General features: G+C 35.4%; 2 protein-coding genes across 6 annotated transcripts in view; one reads left to right on the top strand and one right to left on the bottom strand.

The window, feature by feature from the left end:
* Positions 1-17,934, bottom strand: part of cyc (basic helix-loop-helix ARNT-like protein cyc) — a 78,478-nt gene extending 60,544 nt beyond the window's left edge. Inside the window, exons 1-3 of one of the 5 annotated variants that reach the window (XM_089695277.1) lie at positions 17,591-17,934; positions 16,848-16,895; positions 11,362-11,421 (exon numbers count right to left, since the gene is read on the bottom strand). In XM_089695277.1, the coding sequence (XP_089551403.1) occupies positions 11,362-11,384 (23 nt within the window). In that variant the 5' untranslated portion in view covers positions 11,385-11,421; positions 16,848-16,895; positions 17,591-17,934. The remainder of the gene's footprint in view (positions 1-11,361; positions 11,422-16,847; positions 16,896-17,590) is intronic. The other 4 variants (XM_089695291.1, XM_089695283.1, XM_089695297.1 and 1 more) reach the window with 4 other exon arrangements.
* Positions 1-21,971, top strand: part of LOC149491559 (uncharacterized) — a 118,297-nt gene that overhangs the window by 16,465 nt on the left and 79,861 nt on the right. The window lies entirely within an intron of this gene.

Below are 21,971 nucleotides of genomic sequence, written 5' to 3'. Positions count from 1 at the left end.
ACTGTCACTTCGCGCAAAACATCTGATTTTTCAAACTTAAAATGTCTTTATGTATCATACATTGCACTTGTAAGATAATACATACACACACATATTAAGAAAAAACACTATTTTTAACGTTCATGATATTTATGATGTCATTTTTGTTATTTAAACTAGTTAAAAAACAGTTTAAAAAAGTTCTGTCTTGGACGTCCGTGTGTCTGTATGTGCGGATCCTTTTTCTTGTTAACACGATAGCGACCGAAATACTTTACTAATCGAGTCTTTTTTTTTCTCTTACGCTTGAGTATGCTCAGGAATAGAACCCTTTCATTTTTCAGGGTCTGATTCGATGTGGTTTAATTGTTATTAAATAAACAAAAATAATAATTAATAAATATTTATTAAAAAAAAATTATGAGGCGTGCACTTTTGGATTTTCCAAATTATTTTTATTTTATGGCGGCATTATTACCAAAAATTTAAAAATGAAACATCTTAAGCTTATAAATCAAAAACAGTATTGTTTAGTTAAATATAATGAAAAATAAAATAAAATAACACAAAAATATAATACCTACGCAATTCGTGTACATGAAATGGATCGTTGAAAAATCATAGAGTTGGAAAATCATATAATCGGCCGCGGCGCCCATCTTGTGATCGTTTGTCAATCGAGTCAATCGTCTGTACGAGTGCGTCAGTCTTGTATACAAGTTGCATTTTTATATAGATCATACTTTACGTGGTATTCTGTTATTGTTACTAATTGTTATTGTTGACTTTTTGTTGCTGTTGTTTGGTAAGTTTCCTTAGTTAATTGATGGCGAAATGCCGAAAAAACTAATTTTGGTACTTTATTCAAATCGATTTCATTTCCATATAAAATAATATCGATTATCGGAAACAATTGATTACTATTGATACGATTTCAGTAACCGACATCTCTACACGTGTCAAAAATCAATGTGTCACAGAAATCATCTTCAATCACTAAAGGGAGAACAATAAGAAGAAGATAATAATAATAAGATCTTCACTATGCAAGAAGCTTATATCTAATACACTGGAGATTGCACTATGACCATAAACTTGTCACAAGAAAATATAACCTTGAATGACGTCAGTGTTGTTTTTTGTCTCTTTCTGTGGGTGACCACACTGGTTTGTATATTCAGGATTTTTCGAAATAAAAAAAAATAAAAATTATGGTCTATAAATAATAACGACATAATACATATATTTTTAACAGTATTTATATATGGGCGGATGGCCATAATCATCAGAATCACCCATATCTTCAGTAAATTATAATGTTGGTGCAAACAAATGAATCATGAAAGTCACATACAATAGTTATTTAATCGCACAAATCTATGCGCTAGTAATTAGGGAATCACTTAATCAATCGCTTTTAATTAGTTTTGAAACAACAATGCACAAGATTACTCGGAACAATAGCGATTCGTCGCAAACGTGGTGCTCTAGCCGTTCTTCGTTTGTAACCAAGCAACGTCTGCCGCCGACCATCGACGCGACGCTCCGCCAGATCGACAGTTGTCAAATCTCGTTCCGATGTAATTCTCATCAGCCAGTAATACTCCTACACGGCCATTCTGACTATCGACCGTCCTCGGGCGCATCAAATTGCAGTCCTGTAACAATAACACAATCCATCGGACGGGTATCTGTCAATATCTACCCGCTCGCCCATCCTGACAAGCTAATACGTCGTCGTCGTCTACGTCTACTACGTAATATTACGGTCATACAACAATAATTGTCTCAGAATGAAAAAAAAAGCGTGTGTCCTTTCGACCACTCATGGACCGGACGGCACCTTTTTCCTTAGGATGAATTCTTTACGCAATATCAATTTGGACCGGACGGGTGTGTCCTTTCGACCAGCCACACGGGCATGGACCGGACGACACTGTCCCTTCGACCAATAAACACTTAAGATTGGACCGGATGAATGTGTCCCTTCGACCAGCCGCTATCCGCTGCATGGCCCGGACGGCATTATCCTTTCGACCAATGAACACTTAAGGTTGGACCGGATGAATGTGTCCCTTCGACCAGCCGCTATCAGCTGCATGGCCCGGACGGCATTATCCCTTCGACCAATGAACACTTGAGGTTGGACCGGATGAATGTGTCCCTTCGACCAGCCGCTATAAGCTGCATGGCCCGGACGGCATTATCCCTTCGACCACCTTCCACACACCACATAACTCAATGACTGTTCTCACTCAACGTGCCAAAATAGTTAAGTAGACTTCATGCAAACAATGCTCACAGATTACACATAAGTTACGGATTGTCTTGCTCTGCATGAATTTCGACCAACTTTCGACAATTCATGTTCAATGATTTCACGATCTCAGATGTTATGTCACGCCACGCTTTATTGGGATCGTTTTAGATAATCGTTAGCAAACTTTTCAAAGTGCGCATCACACGCTCTACTTGCCCGTAAGATACCCAAGATCACTGCGCACAGTATCTGGCAACTTACTAAGATAGCTCTATTTTATCAAAAAGCAAGACGATCCGCTTTCAAACAAAAAGGGGACTGACTCACCGGATTACGGCCTCAAGATGCCACTCGACAGTCGTTGTTCGCAGACATTAACCTCTTATTTTGTAGTAGCTATACCTCCTTTTTAACCGACATCATCCTCTTTCGTTACAATTTGTTGCTACGAGTCCAGCTTGATCGCATATTATGTAGCAGGTTACGGTCGCAATTTTCTCAGGAGCACGTGTTGCAGTTAACGGATTTTGTTGTTTAGTTATCCCAGAAGAATCTTCTCAAAGACGCTTTTTACATTCAGCTTGCCGGTGACAAATGACATTGGAAATCTTGCGTCCACAATTCAAGGTTGCTTCAAGTTAGGCTCTTGGATTTCAAGCTCCGATCTTCGCTTAAGAAAAATGCCTCTTAAGATTCTAAATAGCTGAGGTTTGGTAGTGACAGTATATGCGTTTAGCTGACGGCGTATCAAACCATTCTTCTGACATAAGACCGATATGACGAATCCAGTTATAACATCTTCTGGCATTCGGGTTTTAGGTATAGTTTCGATCATATTTCATAAGCGCAGGCCAGCTTCTGCTGCAGTTTCTTGTGTTCCAATTTGACAATGCAATATTTCATCAAAGTAGTCTTGAAATAATTTTGGTTTACAAAATCTGGCCATTAAATTTTGTTTTACAGTCTCCCATGTGAGCTCATTCAAATTTAACTTTTTCAAGCAAGAGGCAGCGCAGCCTTTCAGTGCATAGGTAATAGCCACAAGTAAATCTACGCTCTTTAAATTTTTAGTCAGTACTATAAGCTCTGTAATCTTACACCAACCTTCTACATGCACGTCTTCATCTTACTGATTAAACTCTACAAGATTAACTGTACAAGACTTAGCGCTAGCAGTTGCCACCGGAGCGCGGTTGCGTCGTTGCTATCATCCGAGTAAGTAAGACTTCCATATTGCTTAACAAATTCAAGGCGCTATTTTCGTCAGGTGGTTGGTTTTCCTCGGTCTTTAGCGCATGGTATATCCCACTTCTGATATGGGCGGATGGCCATAATCATCAGAATCACCCATATCTTCAGTAAATTATAATGTTGGTGCAAACAAATGAATCATGAAAGTCACATACAATAGTTATTTAATCGCACAAATCTATGCGCTAGTAATTAGGGAATCACTTAATCAATCGCTTTTAATTAGTTTTGAAACAACAATGCACAAGATTACTCGGAACAATAGCGATTCGTCGCAAACGTGGTGCTCTAGCCGTTCTTCGTTTGTAACCAAGCAACGTCTGCCGCCGACCATCGACGCGACGCTCCGCCAGATCGACAGTTGTCAAATCTCGTTCCGATGTAATTCTCATCAGCCAGTAATACTCCTACATATATTATAATATTACTGGTCAACTTGAATGAATAATTATCATCTTTATAGGTATAGGTCTACCAGAATCTGATGGCATATTTATATTTACGAAATAAAAGATTTTCATATGGCAATTTTATTTGACAACTATCAAATTGGTTGTCAAATTATTTGTCTTCTTTGCAATTGATGAATAATTTTTAGGATTTTGTCTAAAAAATCTTCGAAAATGTCGAAAAAGCCGCTGCGATCACAAGAAAGAGGTGTTGTTTATAATGTGTATAGAAAAACATTCGATGAAGAAGGGTCAAACACATCACAATTTTCAATTTTAAATATTTTATTGGTAAGTTGGACTTACCCGTTTTGATACTTAAAATAAAAAAAATATTATAAGTAGTTAACTATAATATTGTTTGTTGATTACAATATAATTTTATGAAAACTTATTAAAGGAGTTTCCAATACGGCTATTCGTCAAGTCCAAGCTGTCCAAGTCAATTTTATAATGTGTGTATCTTTAATACTTACGAAAATAAACATAGTTTTATTTTATTTTATAAGAAATTATTAGCAATCTAGTTTTGATCTACATTATCATTGCATCCATATTTTTACATGGCATAATGATAATGAATATACAAATATAGGTATGTGTAAATAATAGTATGTATTACGTAGATAAAAGTAATATGTATATTATACATGTAAGTATGTACCTACATAATATTAAGTGGATATCTCATTATTAAGTACAGTATTGTTCACTTATGTAATGTGACTAATGATGTTGAGGACAAAATAAAAAATAAGCAGTATCAAGATCGTTCAGTCCATTTTCCCTAGGGTTGCACACTCAAAATTTTGATTTCCCAATTTGCCATCAGATTCTGGTTTACCTATACATACTATTTTAATTGGTAGAGAATGATAGTTTTAAATAACTTGCTTAGTAAAATGATGATAAATTTGACGATTTTTGCCATTAAAATGATTCTAAACAGGTAAGTGCATGAGTATTGAGGAATATTGTAAATAACGTAAATATACACTTGCCTGTGAAATTATAGGCCAGAATTTGGTGTCCAAAAACTTCTGCAATTTTTCACAATGCAATACATTATTAATATTCGGAAAATATTTATTAAATACGCAACAATATTAACTTAAATATTCGAAGCGACGCAATTTTTTTGACACTTATGTCATATTGTCAAAGTGAGAGTTGCTACAATTTTATTATGGTAACTACCCATAATCAGGGAATATCGCTTTTTAATAATTGGTTCAGATACTTATTTTATTTAGCATAAATAATAATTGTCTCATCCAACAATGCTTCTGAATGACGTTGTTGGCAATTTATCAACAAACTCATGTACAAAAACTAACCTTTTGCACAGAATATTACAGCATACATAGTAGCCTTGGGAAAACTTCGTATTAACAGTGGCAATACCAAGTTAGGTGTGAAAGTGATAGAACACAACAATTTTCTTGTTACACGTCAAATGTTCATACCGAAATCTCCAGTGTATAAGATATAAGCTTCTTGGAGATATGGTTAGGGTGTCGGTGTCGCAGCAATATGCCCAAAAAAAGAACAAGCTGTAGTCGTGCTGTATACGTACGTCACTTACAATCTAGTGTGCGAACGAATAGTCGCTCTCATATTTTTGTGTGATGACACGCACACAACGCGAAGTATTGTTTTGATTTTGTTTACTGCAGTTGTGTGCGTAAATTTGTAATGCGAGACACGGTTTCGTACTCAGCGCAAGCGATTGGCATCTCTCTAGATTTCTATGGTGGAAAGGCTTAGATTACAAAATAAAAAGCAGATGGAGCATGTCAATCGTCCATCGCTCTTGTCAAAGAAAATACGAAATCAAAAACGAATACGAACCTCCGCCAGTGCTATATAGCGATTCTAGTGTCATGCAATACGTCAAAAGGGGTTTGATATTTTAGTGAAAAAATGCTGCCTTGTGATATTAAAACGCTGTAAAATTTGTTCCCGAAAACAAACAAAAAGATAAAACATCGTTTTACAGGTTTTCTTTAGATTATTTGGCTTATTTAATTTTGTATACAAATAATAGTTTTACATATACGAAGGAATTCAAAACTTCAACGTATGCTGCCAGTATTTTGAAAATGAATTTGCCATTTTTAGGGATAAAACGGTAAAATGGTTAAAAGATCTTCGGGGTAGTGCTGTTGGATTTTTCGATCGTGAATGTGATTATTTGTATAGTGCAATAAAGGTTCATGATCATTATTAGATTATTTTATTAAGCATTGTACATTTTTTGTTACTTTTATAAAAAGCGTCATAGTCATAGTCGTTTTCGCTCGCGATTTAATTCATGTGAACTCCATGATGGATAATATGATGAAAATAAAATGTCTCGCATTCTCGACTAAATTCGCATTCGCATATGTTTTGAAAAATAAAAACATTTTTAATGTAATTTATTTAATTAAAAATTGAATAAAATTATTTTGTACATATATGTATATGCATAACTTTAGTAGATTGGTGCTTTGTGTAACAAAATAATTTTTACAATATTATAAAATAATATCATAAACCCGAATTTATATTAAAATAAAAATTAAAACATGACTGCTAATTTATGTAGCCTACTTCACTACTACCACTACCTTCATAATTCAGATGATTGCAATGACATCTCACAACTCAAAATCGATCCAACAGTTTATACTGCAGGGCGTGTCAAAGAAATATTATACATACATACACTCGAAAAACATAACCCTCTTTCTTCCGTAGTCGGGCAAAAATTTTTCAATATCTGGTAACATAATACGCACACAGAAGCACCGTGTTCGTACAGTGCAACGGCGAAATGACAGCACACATAGCTTTATGGAAATGACCAAGGAAATGACGATAAATCATTCGGTTTAGTTCGGCAACGCTCCATCTGTCTTTTATTTTGTAATCTGTGGAAAGAACTATAGTATAATAGGCACTACTATATACTATTGTCTTCGGCATGTAAGTGGACTTGTCTGTAGGATGTTTGAGTTGGCTACAGTTGGAATTCGATCAAGTTGCGAACGCACACAGCTCCGGGCCAGGGCTTACTTTAACGTGAAATTATCAACACGGGAGACTGAGCAAGGATGCATATTGTTTACTGACAGCCGATATCGGCCAACACAAACACCGACGTACATCTCACCGCACTGTTTGAACGTCCTTTATTTGACGAGAGCCTCACGTTATAATAAAGTTGTATTATTATTACACACGTGTGCGATATTTGTGTGTATTGTGTGGGTAATCAATTTAAATCGTCAATATTGACAAAAGCACCAGCGAGAGAAAAAATTATGTACGATTTCGTACAGATATTTTTACGCTAAAAAGAAATTCCTTGAACGTTGACATTAAAAGGCCTTCTCATCTCAATCTTAATATTATTAGAACAACGATTTCGAATTCGAGGGTATTATTAGAAAGTATTTTCTGTAACTGATATCTTAATACGATAAATTAATCGACTGCTTTATGAAGATGTATTATCGCGTAACACTAAACAAAACTCATCAGTGTATATACCAATTGTACACAGTCTTCGCGTCTCAAGTAGAACTCTAGAAATAGATATGAAGACTTTTGAGGCTCTAAGTTATTTGAAATACGTTTAAGTTGGACAAATGTAGGTATAGACAGCGGGTGAGCGAGTGAGCGGGTGGCAACGCGACCTGTTGCGTGTCGCTGACAGCCCCCGCGCCACCCGCCGCCGCCCCTACCCGTGTCGTAAGCGGTAAACATTCCTCCTTCATCCTTGTTGTTCACTTCCGAATCGTCAAACATAATGATTACTTGGGACGCCTTGTAACACGGCCTAATTTCGCTAATCAACAATAATTACATAAATAATTCATATATTTTCAATAGTAGTAATTGTATCACGTATGTACTGTAATTTCCTCAATTCTTTGTTAAATTTATTATTTTAAAATTAATTGTCAAGTGCTGAATCAAAATAGTTAGCAAGATCTTATGGGCATTTCCATCTGAGTGGTGAGTAATTTTAATTTCAAGATTTATAAAGATGGACAAGCGTTATTTGGGGATCAAGTCGATAGATAGTTGTGGTGTCCAATGCGTCGGATACAGTCTGGCGCCGAAGGCTCCGGCCCCGGCGCGGCCCCGGCCCCGCCAGCACAAAGGGACTCACGCAAATGTCCTCCGCACTTGCCGCCTGCTGTGATGTCACTCTCAAATGAATACATTATGCGAATCTGGTATTGCTCTTTTTTTGAATATTCGTATATTTTTCGAGAAAATTGTTTATTTTAATGACCCTTTTCATTTTTATAATGAACCAGACACCCACGTTGCTTATCGTTCTTCTGGTATTGCTCTTTTTTTGAATATTCGTATATTTTTCGAGAAAATTGTTTATTTTAATGACCCTTTTCATTTTTATAATGAACCAGACACCCACGTTGCTTATCGTTCTTCTAATTAAACGATGTAAACACTAATTCATAGTTAATTAAAATAGTTTGGAAAATCCAAAAGTGCACGCCTCATAATTTTTTTAAACAACTAGCGGTCCGCCCCGGCTTCGCCCGTGGTACATAATATTTACGTTTTCTCTACATAAGAACCATCCTCGTACTTCAAGGAATATAATAAAAAAAGAATTATTGAAATCGGTTCAGCCGTTCTCGAGTTATGCGCTTACCAACACATTTTGCGATTCATTTTTATATATAAGAAGAAGATTATTTATTAATTATTATTTTTGTTTATTTAATAACAATTAAACCACCCTGAAAAATGAAAGGGTTCTATTCCTGAGCATACTCAAGCGTAAGAGAAAAAAAAAGACTCGATTAGTAAAGTATTTCGGTCGCTATCGTGTTAACAAGAAAAAGGATCCGCACATACAGACACACGGACGTCCAAGACAGAACTTTTTTAAACTGTTTTTTAACTAGTTTAAATAACAAAAATGACATCAAAAATATCATGAACGTTAAAAATAGTGTTTTTTCTTAATATGTGTGTGTATGTATTATCTTACAAGTGCAATGTATGATACATAAAGACATTTTAAGTTTGAAAAATCAGATGTTTTGCGCGAAGTGACAGTAGTACCCACCTCAACGCTTCGCTTATGAGGCGTGCAAAACTTTGTCTCGAATGTTTGTTCCTAATAAAATAAACAATCCAACTATTGTTTCGTCTAAAGTAAAGTCCAATTATTTATTCCATAAATTATTGAGTATAGATGCAAATACCCGTAAATAAACCGGTGTTTTTATCTTGACAAAAAACTAAGGAAATTGAAAATAATGGAAGTTCACATTTCGTATAATTTTTAATATATGCAGATAGATTATGTCTTGAATATTCTACATACTGAATACATACCTCGAACGTCTACATATCAATATTAATATAGAATCCATACCCCTGATATAACTTTACTGAATTGTAACGTAATATCTCGAGACGTTTCAACACACTACGCTATTGCAAATGTTTCGCTTTAGGAAGCGTTCTCAATTATCAAACTGAGGTCAATTAATCGTCCAATCATTTGAAACTTCACATCTAAGTCCCTGGTGCGATCGGCAATTACTGTAACAAGCCGACTGGAATCGCCATGTGTAACTGACCAGTTGACTACTCACAATAATTATGATTTAAATGCATGTAACAGACCGTCGATACTACAAATAGGGCTTATTATATACTCGTAAATAGATACTTTAGTTTAAAGCAATACTGTTGTTATAAAGCTTTTTAAGTCGCCAAATAGAAAGAGGAAAATTGTCTTGTGAACAATATGATTCGAGGCCATGTCCATGTTCACTGTTTAGTCCATACTAAGCTGCAACTCGTTGGTTGGTTGGCTGCAACTGGTTGTTTCCGAAAACAGCTTCCAGTTCGCAAATCGCAATTTCGCAGACCACTCCACGGACGCTCCATAGAAATCATATCTGCTAAGTTACCGTCGAAATTAACCGACAATTTTTAATCCGACTTTAATGTTTATAGCGGTTTAGCCCGTTCTCGTAGGGTATTTCTCCTAAGTTTTGGCCTGGAGACGGGCAACCGCTGATGGGGTCACGGACGAATTCTACCATACCCGTGGCCTCGTCGTTGATACGTCTTGACGGAACACAGTGGGGTTTTGGTCTTTAGGAATCCGAAATACCCCACGGCCCCTTTCCCGGAGGCCGTGGGTTATTTCTGAATTCTGATAAAATCCGTGGGTTATTTCAGTTAATCGGTTATTTCTCCATTTAAAAAATCAAAGAGTTTATTTCTCCAAGCTAATTTTGATTTAGACCTTTAACGCTTTTCTCATCACTCGTCGTATAATATATTTTACGGATTGCGTGAACCTAGGCCGGTCTTCACATTTATGACATGTATTTTTAACTACGCTCATAAATAGTGCTCATATTAGTGGTGAATAATAACCGACGTGCTATAATCTCTTCGAAAAAATAACACGGAAATTGTATTCAACTTAAGAATATTTTAAATTGACCCATCTGTATCTTAATGAACATTATAATGACGAGCTCGACCGGTACAATGGCGACCTTGGAAGATTCTCACTCGTGTTACATAATGTTATATAAACATACTGGAATTTTAAAGCCGATAATCTACCTCAATGTTTATATACCGAAAACACGAAGACTTATAAATTCCATTATTCCCGTATGAAGGTATCATAATACCTACTATGGCATTGAATTCGTCAAAGCGCACATAAGACAATACAATTCACTTGCAATTTAATGGAATCCACATCTGATTAAAGTACCTAATTGAATCCCGAGATAGACCAATTGACGAGTCGGGAACGATCCCGTCGGAGAGTGGACGCAATTGCACCGAGGCGCGAGGGGCTGAAGCTCACACGAGTTACGCTGTACGTGGGCAGACGGGGTCAGCTCGGGCAGGCCGTTGTACAGTCTACAGAGGACACTCATTTTGCTCATTTTTTAGCGGACCCGACTTCAAGGCAGTCAAAATATTACAAATGAATTTGGTTTCGATGCGACCTTTAAGAACAAGATATAAAGAATAACAGTACCTACGTGTGTCGGATTAAGAATATTAAGCTCAAAATAAAATTGTGTTGTATAGTATTCAGGTTTAAATTTTAGGTTTCTTGTTAACTGTCATCAAGATCGTTTAATCAGCCTCATTTTCCAGTATGGTAACTAAACAATAAAAAAGTAACACTAAACATAAAAAAGTACGTAGTACCAACTTAGTACCTTATAGACGCAGGTCGTAGTAGGGAACCATTGATAGTGTACTTTTTAAATTTTAATTACGACACCTTATAAAGCGACAAATTATTCGGTTCACGTTTTCGCTCAGCGGATAATTGCCAGGTCCTGTGTTTCTTCAACTAAGTAATGGAAGGATGAGAAATAAATCTAGATGTAGAGTAAATACCTGATATGTCGGAAGCGCGTCATGAGTAGCGCCCGCCACCGCACCTGCCGCCGGGCCTACCTGCAACAGAGCACCCGCTCATACCGATACCATCGAACACCTTCAGTCTGGTGACAAGCTTGGCTTTGTTAGTGCGCTTAGTCTAATGGTGTGAGGTGTGCGGCACAGATCACGAATGGTGATGTTAAGCAGGGGGCGCTCAATGCACATGGGAAGCGATGGGAAATGAAATATCGTGTAGGTTTGATCTGTTAGGTTCAACATTAGGCCCCTGTTACAATCGGCGAAAAATGGCAGTAAATGAAAGCCTAGTCCGTGCCAGACAGCGCAGTGTCCGTTGTTTTAAATTGTTTTGCGCCCTATTGTCCGCCACGCGTATTGCCCTAACGACCAATCAACAGCAAAGCGTGAATAACAAACAAGATTTTTATTTATCTTATATATAAAAATGAATCGCAAAATGTGTTGGTAAGCGCATAACTCGAGAACGGGTGGACCGATTTCGATAATTCTTTTTTTATTATATTCCTTGAAGTACCAGGATGGTTCTTATGTAGAGAAAACATAAATATGTACCACGGGCGAAGCCGGGGCGGACCGCTAGTAGTGTTATAAAATTTGTTTGTAAAAATAAATTTTAAATTTTTTAAATTCTAAATTTCCATAGGAAAAAAAACAAAACATTATTTTCGAACGCTGTTCAATGTTCAAATTGTGGTTCAAATGGAGTAAGGAGTAACGTTCAAATTACAATTAGAAAATATGACAATTATATTCAACAAATTTGACATTGAAATTACGTGCGTCATATCATCAAAAATTAAGGTGAAAGACGTGTCTCGACCTTGCTGTGTTCACATTAATTTTGTGCACAAGTACTTACTTCGTACGTATACAGTAAATTGCTTATTATTAAGTGTTCAGATAACCCAGTCCTAATTTTTAATCCAACCTGATTGAATGATTGATTGATTATACTCGGCTCGGCGAATGATGATTCCTTGACACACAGTAATTATTCTCAAGAGACAAACTTGTAACGGCGTCACCATTAAAGATTAGAAACGTATTGGAGGCGTCTAAAAATGGCATTTATTATTTTTTTACGTAGCTTTATGCCATTACAATGATATTTCGTTGGAATTATAACGATTCTTAACATTTACGAGAAATTATTTTAATCTGACTTTACGTTTACGTCCTGAAAAACTTACATCGTTGGCATTTATCGACTAGTGCGACTATCCATAAACAAATGTAGATAATGGAAATGAGTACATATTTTTAAAACCAAAAAATCAAACTAAATAGTGAGACTATACCTGAAATATATCCGTTTACCTATGATAACAAAAGTTTTTCAGACAAATTAAATGGGGATATCCATTTTCATGATAAAATACACTAGCGCATACGTGTTCATCGGGTTACGAGAAAATGATAAGGTGCATTTTTATGTTTTGGAAAACTTTCGTTTTACTTATCGAAACGACCAATTATACGAGCAATCACAGAGATCATTTTAAGAATACTGGTATCCTTACTGTACCATCACAGCATATATTTAATAATATTTTGCATGTACACAAAAGCTCCGACTTACACACAAGAGTAGGAGATGGCACAAGGAACAGAAATAGAATTGAATTGCTATTTTTCCGATTAGCAAAAGTTAAAAATTCATTTATGGGTCAAGGTATACGCTTTTACAATAGACTACCTCATAATATTAAAGGGTTTAGTAGTTCAGAATGTACTAGTTCAGAGAGCGTACTACAGTATTCAGGAATATATGGACGATAAAAACCCATGGAGGGTTGTCGCGTAAAAACCACAGGACAGTTCTTTGGCATATTACCTATGGTATATTATGTACATATTTAGATATAAGTTACATATTATGTAATATTGACATGATTTTAAAAGAGCAACTATGGAGTTTCTTGCCGATTCTTCTCCATTGCTTTCCGAATCGGTGGTAAATGTTAAAAATACTTATGTAATGACGATTCGAAAGTGCTACTAAATAGTAGTCTAATTGATTAAATGAATGTTTAAGTTTGAGTTTGACTTGCTTCATTTAAAAAAATATATACTTTTTTGTGACTAGGATAGTTTTCATTGAAAAAATATCATTTAGGTTTATTAAAGTTTAATTGCTGTTGATGAAGCATGTTATTACAATCAAGTGCAATCGCGATAGACTAAGGAGTCTATTATAAACAGTAACATCGGGTAATACATTGATTGAACGGCACTAATGATTATAGTACTTGGCGACTGGAGCTTTCCATTGCTTCGGTTTGTTTTTCCTTGTGAGTTTGGAAAGTATCTACTTGAACATAAACAATGTTAACAAAATCGAAACAAAATATTACGTAAACATTTTGCAATCAATAAACAGTTTTGAGGGACATTTTTTCATGCACAACGATCGGCACGTGTAATAAAATCTAAAGCAAGGTCATATTTCACGCGGGAATGTCAAAATATTTGATAAACAGTCAGAAAGCTCATTGAAATGGAATTCGCAGTCTGTATACAAAGTGACCAGTGACCAGAAGACCAGAATGTTCGCTCGTAATGGCAGCATGAATAAAAATCATTGACCGACGGAAGCGGAGGTGAGTCGAGAGACGACACTGCTGAGAGCTCTTGCAGACTCGAGATGTCATATCATTGTATTGGGGACATCGAAGCGTCTCGAAGCAGGAACTGGAAACGTCTCCGCAAAATATGGATCTTTTGAAATATGGCCTCATAAATGGCTCATGTTTAAACCATGACGTTTCATACTGATTGAAATATTGAAATGTCGCCACGTACAGCTGTAGAAGTAGCAATGTAAGTTTTTAAATGGATTTATATTGAGTTTTACACACGTTTTACATCTCTATATATTAGTGGATGAATTAAAAATAATTGCACGAAATTCAAGTGACAACTTTTCCTAAAGAAAATAAAAATATGATTTTGTGTGGTATTAATTACTGGAAGTAACTAGAGTAAAGCTAACACCAAACGAAACTGAACTCAGTATATTCCAACTCGTAACATGTCCTAAAAGCCCTTGACGTGAACAATTTCAGCACTGAAAAAAATAATCGATACGAGACGTTTTCACGTATGGATGTGATCTGAGAACGCGTAGTAACAAGCTTAATCGTCCGCTAACTAACTGAGAGGATTGTCCGCCGATTATCCTCTCAAAGCGATGCACAGTTTGGGAGGAACCTACTTGCACACTTGGTAATTGCTATACATAGACGATTGCTAATAAAATGCTGAAGGATCAGCCTGGGGTTGAGCGGCGAAATGTTAAAGCTTTTATTTGAGGTGCCTGCGAAAGTTTGAGTTAGTCTGAACAAAATCATTCCTTAATTTTGAAAGAATTAAATGCAAATCGTATCGATAGAGTCTAGTGAAAATGGATTAGGTACATGATTCGAAAAATCATTCGGTGATTTTATTAGCTGAAGTATTTAGACAAAAAACAATATTTGAACAGTTTGTGTGTTTGGCAATGGTTTCTTAATTTACATAGAGTAAGATTAGAGGACAAGTAAGGTTGTCGAGGCGATGCGGTCGCCGCGACCTCCTCCATATCAACATAATTGAAGTCCAAATCATTCTACATCTGCTTATTTGGGTTTCGTCGAACTGTAGGTTCTCAATAAATTATGTATTCATTTGCGAACACAATACCGACGAGAACTGAGATTTTGAAATTATTGTTACTATAAGTTTTAACTAATAAAACATCCAAAAGTATAAGGTGGTAGATTTAAGAAAATTACAAAAATACTTAAAAAGTAAAAGTATACAGGAAATAAAAGGTTTGAGTTCGAGGTTTATTTATAGAATAAATGGTAAAAGATTATGTAAAAAAACCGTACTAATGTAAATTCGAAAGTATACTAAACTTTATAGTACCTACCTAAAGACTGCGACTAAAGAAGTGACTTTAAAAAGGAAAAAGATTACGTTAGAATTAATTTGGAATTACATTATTATGTTTACGTAGATACATTCTAGAAATATCTACTATATAAAAATAAGTCAGGTTTTCCTTCCTGACGCTATAACTCCAGAACGCACCAACCGATTTCCACGGTTTTGCATTCGTTGGAAAGGTCTCGGGCTCCGTGAGGTTTATAGCAAAGAAAAGGTGTCTCTGGTGGCGAAACGGAGTTCGTCGGGTTTGCTAGTATATATAATATAAATGCCGCTACAGTAAAATTATTATGGGAGACAGAGATTCTTCTATTTTTGCAAATAAATGCAAAATTGTTTATTGATTCGCTTCCTGCTGCGCATAACGTCACTGATGGTCTTTTGTTTAAAACAGCTCCTAGAGGAATGTCCACTAAACTATCAAACTTGAGTAAATTGTAGACACACGCATATCAACACACGCCGTTAGTCGAAATATAGAATATCGAAACATAGCTGTTATGTACTTAATGTACTTTTATCCATACTTTATTTATAGCTATGTTATTCTCAAAAAATTAACTTTTCAAACTAATGAACTGTTTATTAATTGTCCAATCAATGTAACAATAATAATAATGACTAAATTACGTCAAATATTTAGTCATAATTACTTTTTATTGTAAGTAAATAATAATAAACAGTATAAACTAGTATATATGTTGGCTTAAGTACAGAACGATAGCTGATATGCTAAAATGTAAATACAAATAACAATAAAAGTCAAGTAGGCAATATGCCTCATAGCCGTTGACCCAAACACTGAAGGGCTATGAAACTTTGAGTATGAGCGCCTGTTGGGAATTGGGATGTATCTTTTCGTAGCTTCTATATTACATGTGAATATATTAAATTTATTATTAAGAATTAATCCTAAGTTTGCCTAAAAATTTTATATATTTTATTGTTATCTTCATTAATCAGTATAAAGAAGCAACCACAAGCAGATAAAATTGAGTTCAATTCAGAGAGTTTTGTTCCATGTAAATGTCAAACTAAACTTTTGAAATAAAACTATAAGGGCCGGCGCAGATATGGCCGAGCACAGCGCAGAGCATTTTTCAATGTGCAACTATTATCGACATTGATAATATTCACAAGCAATTCTCCTTGGGAATAAATGGTTGTTATTTGATTTTGAATATTGATTTAATGAGGACAATGTCTATAATAGCTTGACAATGAAAAATGCTCAGCGCTACATTTTGCATTATCTTTGCCAGCCCTTAATTTTGAAATCAAATATGTATTTCCAATAGCGCTTGCTTTCTGTTTAAACTTTTAAAATAAGAAACTACACAACCATTTAAGCAATTATTTTACTTTTATCTACATCCCTACTGAGCAACAGTGCATTTTACTTTTTCATCAATCAAAGCCTGAACAAGCAGCTAGTAAACTATAAAAGTATAAAATTTAAATCTACATGGACCATAAACATAATAATGATAAGCATGAGTGAAAACTGAAAACATATTATATAATTTACTGACCTACAATGTTGATTTCTTTGTTCGTTATGTATGCTTTTTCTTTACAATCTGAGAAAGAAACACATATATTATATTAACTGTTAAATATTGGAAGCATATTTTACAAATAGCATAAAGCACAAATTAATAATAGTTATATAAATATAGGTGTGTATTTTGTTCTTTGATTTGGCTGTTTAAAATATCTAATAAAGTATTACCATAATAAAAACATCTTATGGCAAATTTATGAAAAAAATTAGATTTGCTCAGTAAATATTTGGTAACAATATTTTTGTTGCATTGTTCCTTTATATGTATATTATACATTCAAATGTTCATAATATGTTACATTATAATGTCAAGAATCATCATACAACTTCTTAGGTAGGTAGTAGGTACATAATATAGATGCCCTGTATACGTCAAAAACATATTTAAATGAATAATGAAAATCTTTCGATAATATTGATAAGTAATGAGATATTTCAGAGAATATAGACGAAGGACAAACGCGACTATGGCGTGAAGCGAGGTGATACAGTAGACTATATTACAATGTTTCGTCATTAGTTGAATAGTTCCAGTGCAAATTTTGTAGAAACACAATTTCATACGTAAATATGTGCATTTATAAAGACAGATTATTAATATTTTGCAATACAAAGTAGTCTTATTGAGACTGCGTATATTACATAGAAGTGAAGACGTTTGTTGTAGCATGCATGTATTTGAAGCTAAAATACAATATTAATAATACTCACTGGCCACCGCTGGATGTGCTCGGTTGATTGAGGAAACCATCCATCCCGCGTGAAAAAGCATGGAAACTTCAAGAAGTAATCTAACTTGTTTCTTTACAGTCACCACCAAAACTTACGAAACGCTGTCAATCTAGTAATTTATCAATATTCAACTGGATAGAAAGTTCACCAGGCAAATATAATAAGGCACTCAATGGAACAGGATCGTTGTAGAACTAGCAATTGCAATAATATAGGTAGAATTAAATCGTATCGCAAACTATAATATGGAAGACACAAATACACTGTCACGAATGCAACTGTCAAAAACTTTTCTTCTTGTCAAAAACTTCAAACTACAGAGCACAGAAGAATGACAGCACTCAGATGTCTCGGCGTAAAGTGTTAAACTAGCCAGACCATAGACAATAAGCCCCCCTCAAGAAGTTCTTAAGATTTCTCGTCCGTGGTTTGTGTGGTGCTATGTGGGTGGTATGTACACAGTATGTACTTAGAAAAAACTAAATATGTTGAATTTAATCAATAAAAATGTTAAGAGGTCATATCTTAGCTCTAAACGAGACAAAGTATAGGTACATACCCTTTTTTTAAATGGTAATGCATTTACATGAAATGATTGACCATTTCATGAAATCAGCAAATCTACTGTACGGCCCTTATATCATTAAGTAAATGATCTAAGATACGGCCACAACGGTTACACATACCCAAGGCGTTAGACAAAATGGCCCTGGGTTACTTAGCCTTTAGACTTTACATTATACCAATGTTGGTTTAATGCTATAAGTCGGGTTATGTCGGCCGTCGTTTAGGTAAATTGTAGTTTAAATATTATCTTTCTTAGATTTTTTACACTTAAATGGCAATTATTTTTAAGAAAATAACGGATTTACAATTAATTATAAAGAGTAAGATATCTTTAATCTTAGGCCTTAGCGTCTAAGCTATCGAGATTCTTGCAGATTTTTCTCGGTAGAAACGACATTAAGAATCAGAGGGATTTTAACTAAAACAACAAAAGAAACAATAAGAGAAGAAGTGTCAGAAGTGAAACTTTTTTGGCAAGTATCAAAGATACCTTTGCCCTACTCTATGACGACTGACGTGACGGTATTGCCATGATGCGACCTTAGGGCGTATTCAGAAAGAAAGCTTGAAACTTATAAGCGCTTATAAACGCTTATCGGCGCTTGTCATGTTCATTGTCTTGCTTGTCATATTTATATGAACATGACAAGCGCCGATAAGCGCTTATAAGTTTCAAGCTTTCTTTCTGAATACGCCCTTAATAGCCTTATTAATAGCATATACAGACGCTCCGATTCGGTTGGTGCCAACCATCCAACCACGACCAAATCGGAAAATGAAGAGAGCGGTCGGTCCGACATAATTATTATTAATATTGGTTTGACGTGGTCGGATGCGCCAGCAATACCGACCAAACCAACTTCCTATCCGATCCAACCAAATTGGAACGTTTGGAAGCTTTGTTCCGACCAAATCGGCTCATTCCATAGAGTAATATAGGTAATTGGCTCATTCATATTCGCAACGCCGCCGGTGTAGGACGTCAACATGAACGCCGAGGGAGTTACGGTCACCGAACGTGACATATTAATAAAATTACTGGAACTATATAAAGACTTTCCCTGTTTGTGGGACTTAAGTAACAAAGATTACGCCAATAGAGATGCCAGAAATCAAGCGTATTTTATTATGTTAGAAGTATTAAAAAAAATTGACAGTGCGGCTACATTAAAAACCTTAAAAATAAGTTATAAGAGCCGCATATGACTGTAGAGATAAACTACGATAACATGGCGCGCCCCTCCAAAATTCAAAACGTTTGAAAGTATTTGTGAAAGTATTTACAATGCACCACCAAGATTCAGAACGCATGTGTGCGTAATGAGACGGCCGTCAAACAAAAACAAATCCACGGATTTGTTGCTCGACTAGTCACGCTCTAATCGCTATGAAAACGACACGTGCGTTGTCTTGGGCGCTCGGCAACTTATGATTAGTTGACCAACAAATCTGTCTCAGACCGCTGCCGGCCTGCTACTAAAGTACTAAAGACGAATACGTACAACTACATACAAACTCCTTCGTAAGGATGTCACTACACACATTGAAACAGTAATTTGGAGGGGCGCGCCATGTTATCGTAGTTTATCTCTAATTTTCTCTATTTCTATCATCGAGATATATGTACTACTAGAGGGGTTATTCCAAACAAAAACATTGCGCGCGGCCGATGTGGTGGGGTACGTGTGGAACGAGCGAGGCGTGGCTTCAAGTTCAAAGATTAAGCAATGCGTGCAGATGCGACACATTGTGCAATCTGTTTACTCGGTACTATCTGGTGGTACTGATACTAGGGAATTAATAAAACGAGGATTTTATATTAAACTATGTATTTTAATTTCCTTTAAATAATATCAATTTAGTAAGCTTTTGTCGTTTTGTGTAGTAATCAATAGTTTTATCAGTTTTTGCTTCATGATGTAATCGAATTTTGGAGTATTGGTTTATAATAGCCCTAATTAAATGGATACGATGATTCAATGTTGATGGCGTTTACGTATAAGAAACTCACATTTTGAAAAATCTCACGTGAGATTCGAGGATAGGTGAGGGGTTGAATAAATTCTCACGACATCTCACCAGGGGGGGAGGGAGGTGCAGAAAATTTTAAAAAACACCTCACGTAATTTATGGACGCCCCCTTACTCGATCACAATTTTTGTAACGAATGTGAAAGACGAAACAATAAATACGCAAAGCGGCTTTTACCATAAACGGAACTACATTTAAAAATATACTTTATTTATTGAGTTATAAGGTTGCTTCCATTCTGTTTATTTACATTCTCAAAAACATCAATCGCCGCAGAGGTGGCTTGCGACAAAGGCGGCTTGTGTCAAAGGCCTCGGCGATATCATTTAAGAATATATAATATTATACATAATATTATGTACTTTAGGCAAACTTGTAATAAGATCTATTTTACTTTCTTATTAGTCCATTTGACAAGGATATTGGGTAAGATACCTATTGGAATAATTTTATTATTATGTATGTACTTATTAAATCCGCGAATAAAAAAAATTTTTAGTCGTGAATATAGAAATTGGGTCGCATTTTTTTAATCCGCGAATAGTGAAAACACGAATAGAGGAAGCGCGATTAAGGAACTTTTACTGTATTAGTTTCTGTGAATGTTGTGTTTATTTTATTTGTAATTGTTGTGCATAATAATTTATAAATCCTATTGGAACAACTGTTGATTAACCTTTTTTTAATAAATAAAAATAGGTAAATAAATAAATATTACTTAATATAACCTACCGTTTTACTTTGCGTAGTCGGGTAAAAGTATAAATATTTAGGTACTACACCACGGTAATCTTTCCTAGTAGATATTGTATATACATAGTTAAAAAAATCCAGTTACATTTTTTTAACAGACTCATCGATAGTGTCACGTCTGTGCTGTTAATCTATGAAAAATGGCGCGAAACGCAGAACGCGTGGTGATTTTTCGCAAAATGATAACAATATTAGTAAAATGCATGACTTACTCATAGTAAGGAAACTTACTGGTGAAAAGTCACTCCTCGGGCTTTGTTTGTATTATGGGAACTGTTAAAACAATATCTAAGCAAACCCGAAGGCATTTTGAACAGAGCAATGACACGTGTTGACGCGGCAAGCGGGGGGCACAGTCCGACACAGACTAAAGAGACTTGTGATTCTTACCTCTAGCTCGTGTTAAAGAGAGTGTAGTAGCGATCGCCTCTCTAGTACGTAGTACATACTATCTCGATGATTTCTATCTATTTCTATAGTAGAATTTAGCCCATTCTCTTCGTACTATGGTCAACTGACATATTACTCTATGGTCAACTGACAGCTGGAAGGCCAACCGTCGGACAATCTGTAGCAATCAATGTTGGAATGGTTGCCAAATGCCATGTCGGTTCCAAATTCCAATATGGTTGGCACCAACCAAATCGGAGCGTCTGTATATGCTTTTACTCTGGGACCAATACAACAAATAATTTGATTTTGGCTCCATCTAGTTATTCATTTCAAAGGCACATCTGTATTCCTAAACATAAATATTATGAGGATAAACAATGAACTCATTGTGTTCAGTGTTGTTTACTAATTGATTTAGAGGACGTAGTACCTTACTAATTATTAATCTGCGGTTAATTTTTGGATTCACAAATTTCCTGAGGTTTTCAAAACAAGAATTCCTTGATGCCGTGACCAACGGTAATAAGGATTTCATCCATACTAATATTATAAATGCGAAAGTAACTCTGTCTGTCTGTCTGTTACTCAATCACGCCTGAACTACTGAACCAATTCC

The sequence above is a fragment of the Colias philodice genome, chromosome 1 (assembly GCF_061535455.1).
Source record: "Colias philodice isolate Cphi_HAF_F1 chromosome 1, ilColPhil1 Martin Lab GWU primary, whole genome shotgun sequence".
NCBI classification, from domain to species: Eukaryota; Metazoa; Arthropoda; class Insecta; order Lepidoptera; family Pieridae; genus Colias; species Colias philodice.
Note: the sequence above shows the minus strand (reverse complement) of the source record. Positions and strands in the feature narration are given on the sequence as shown.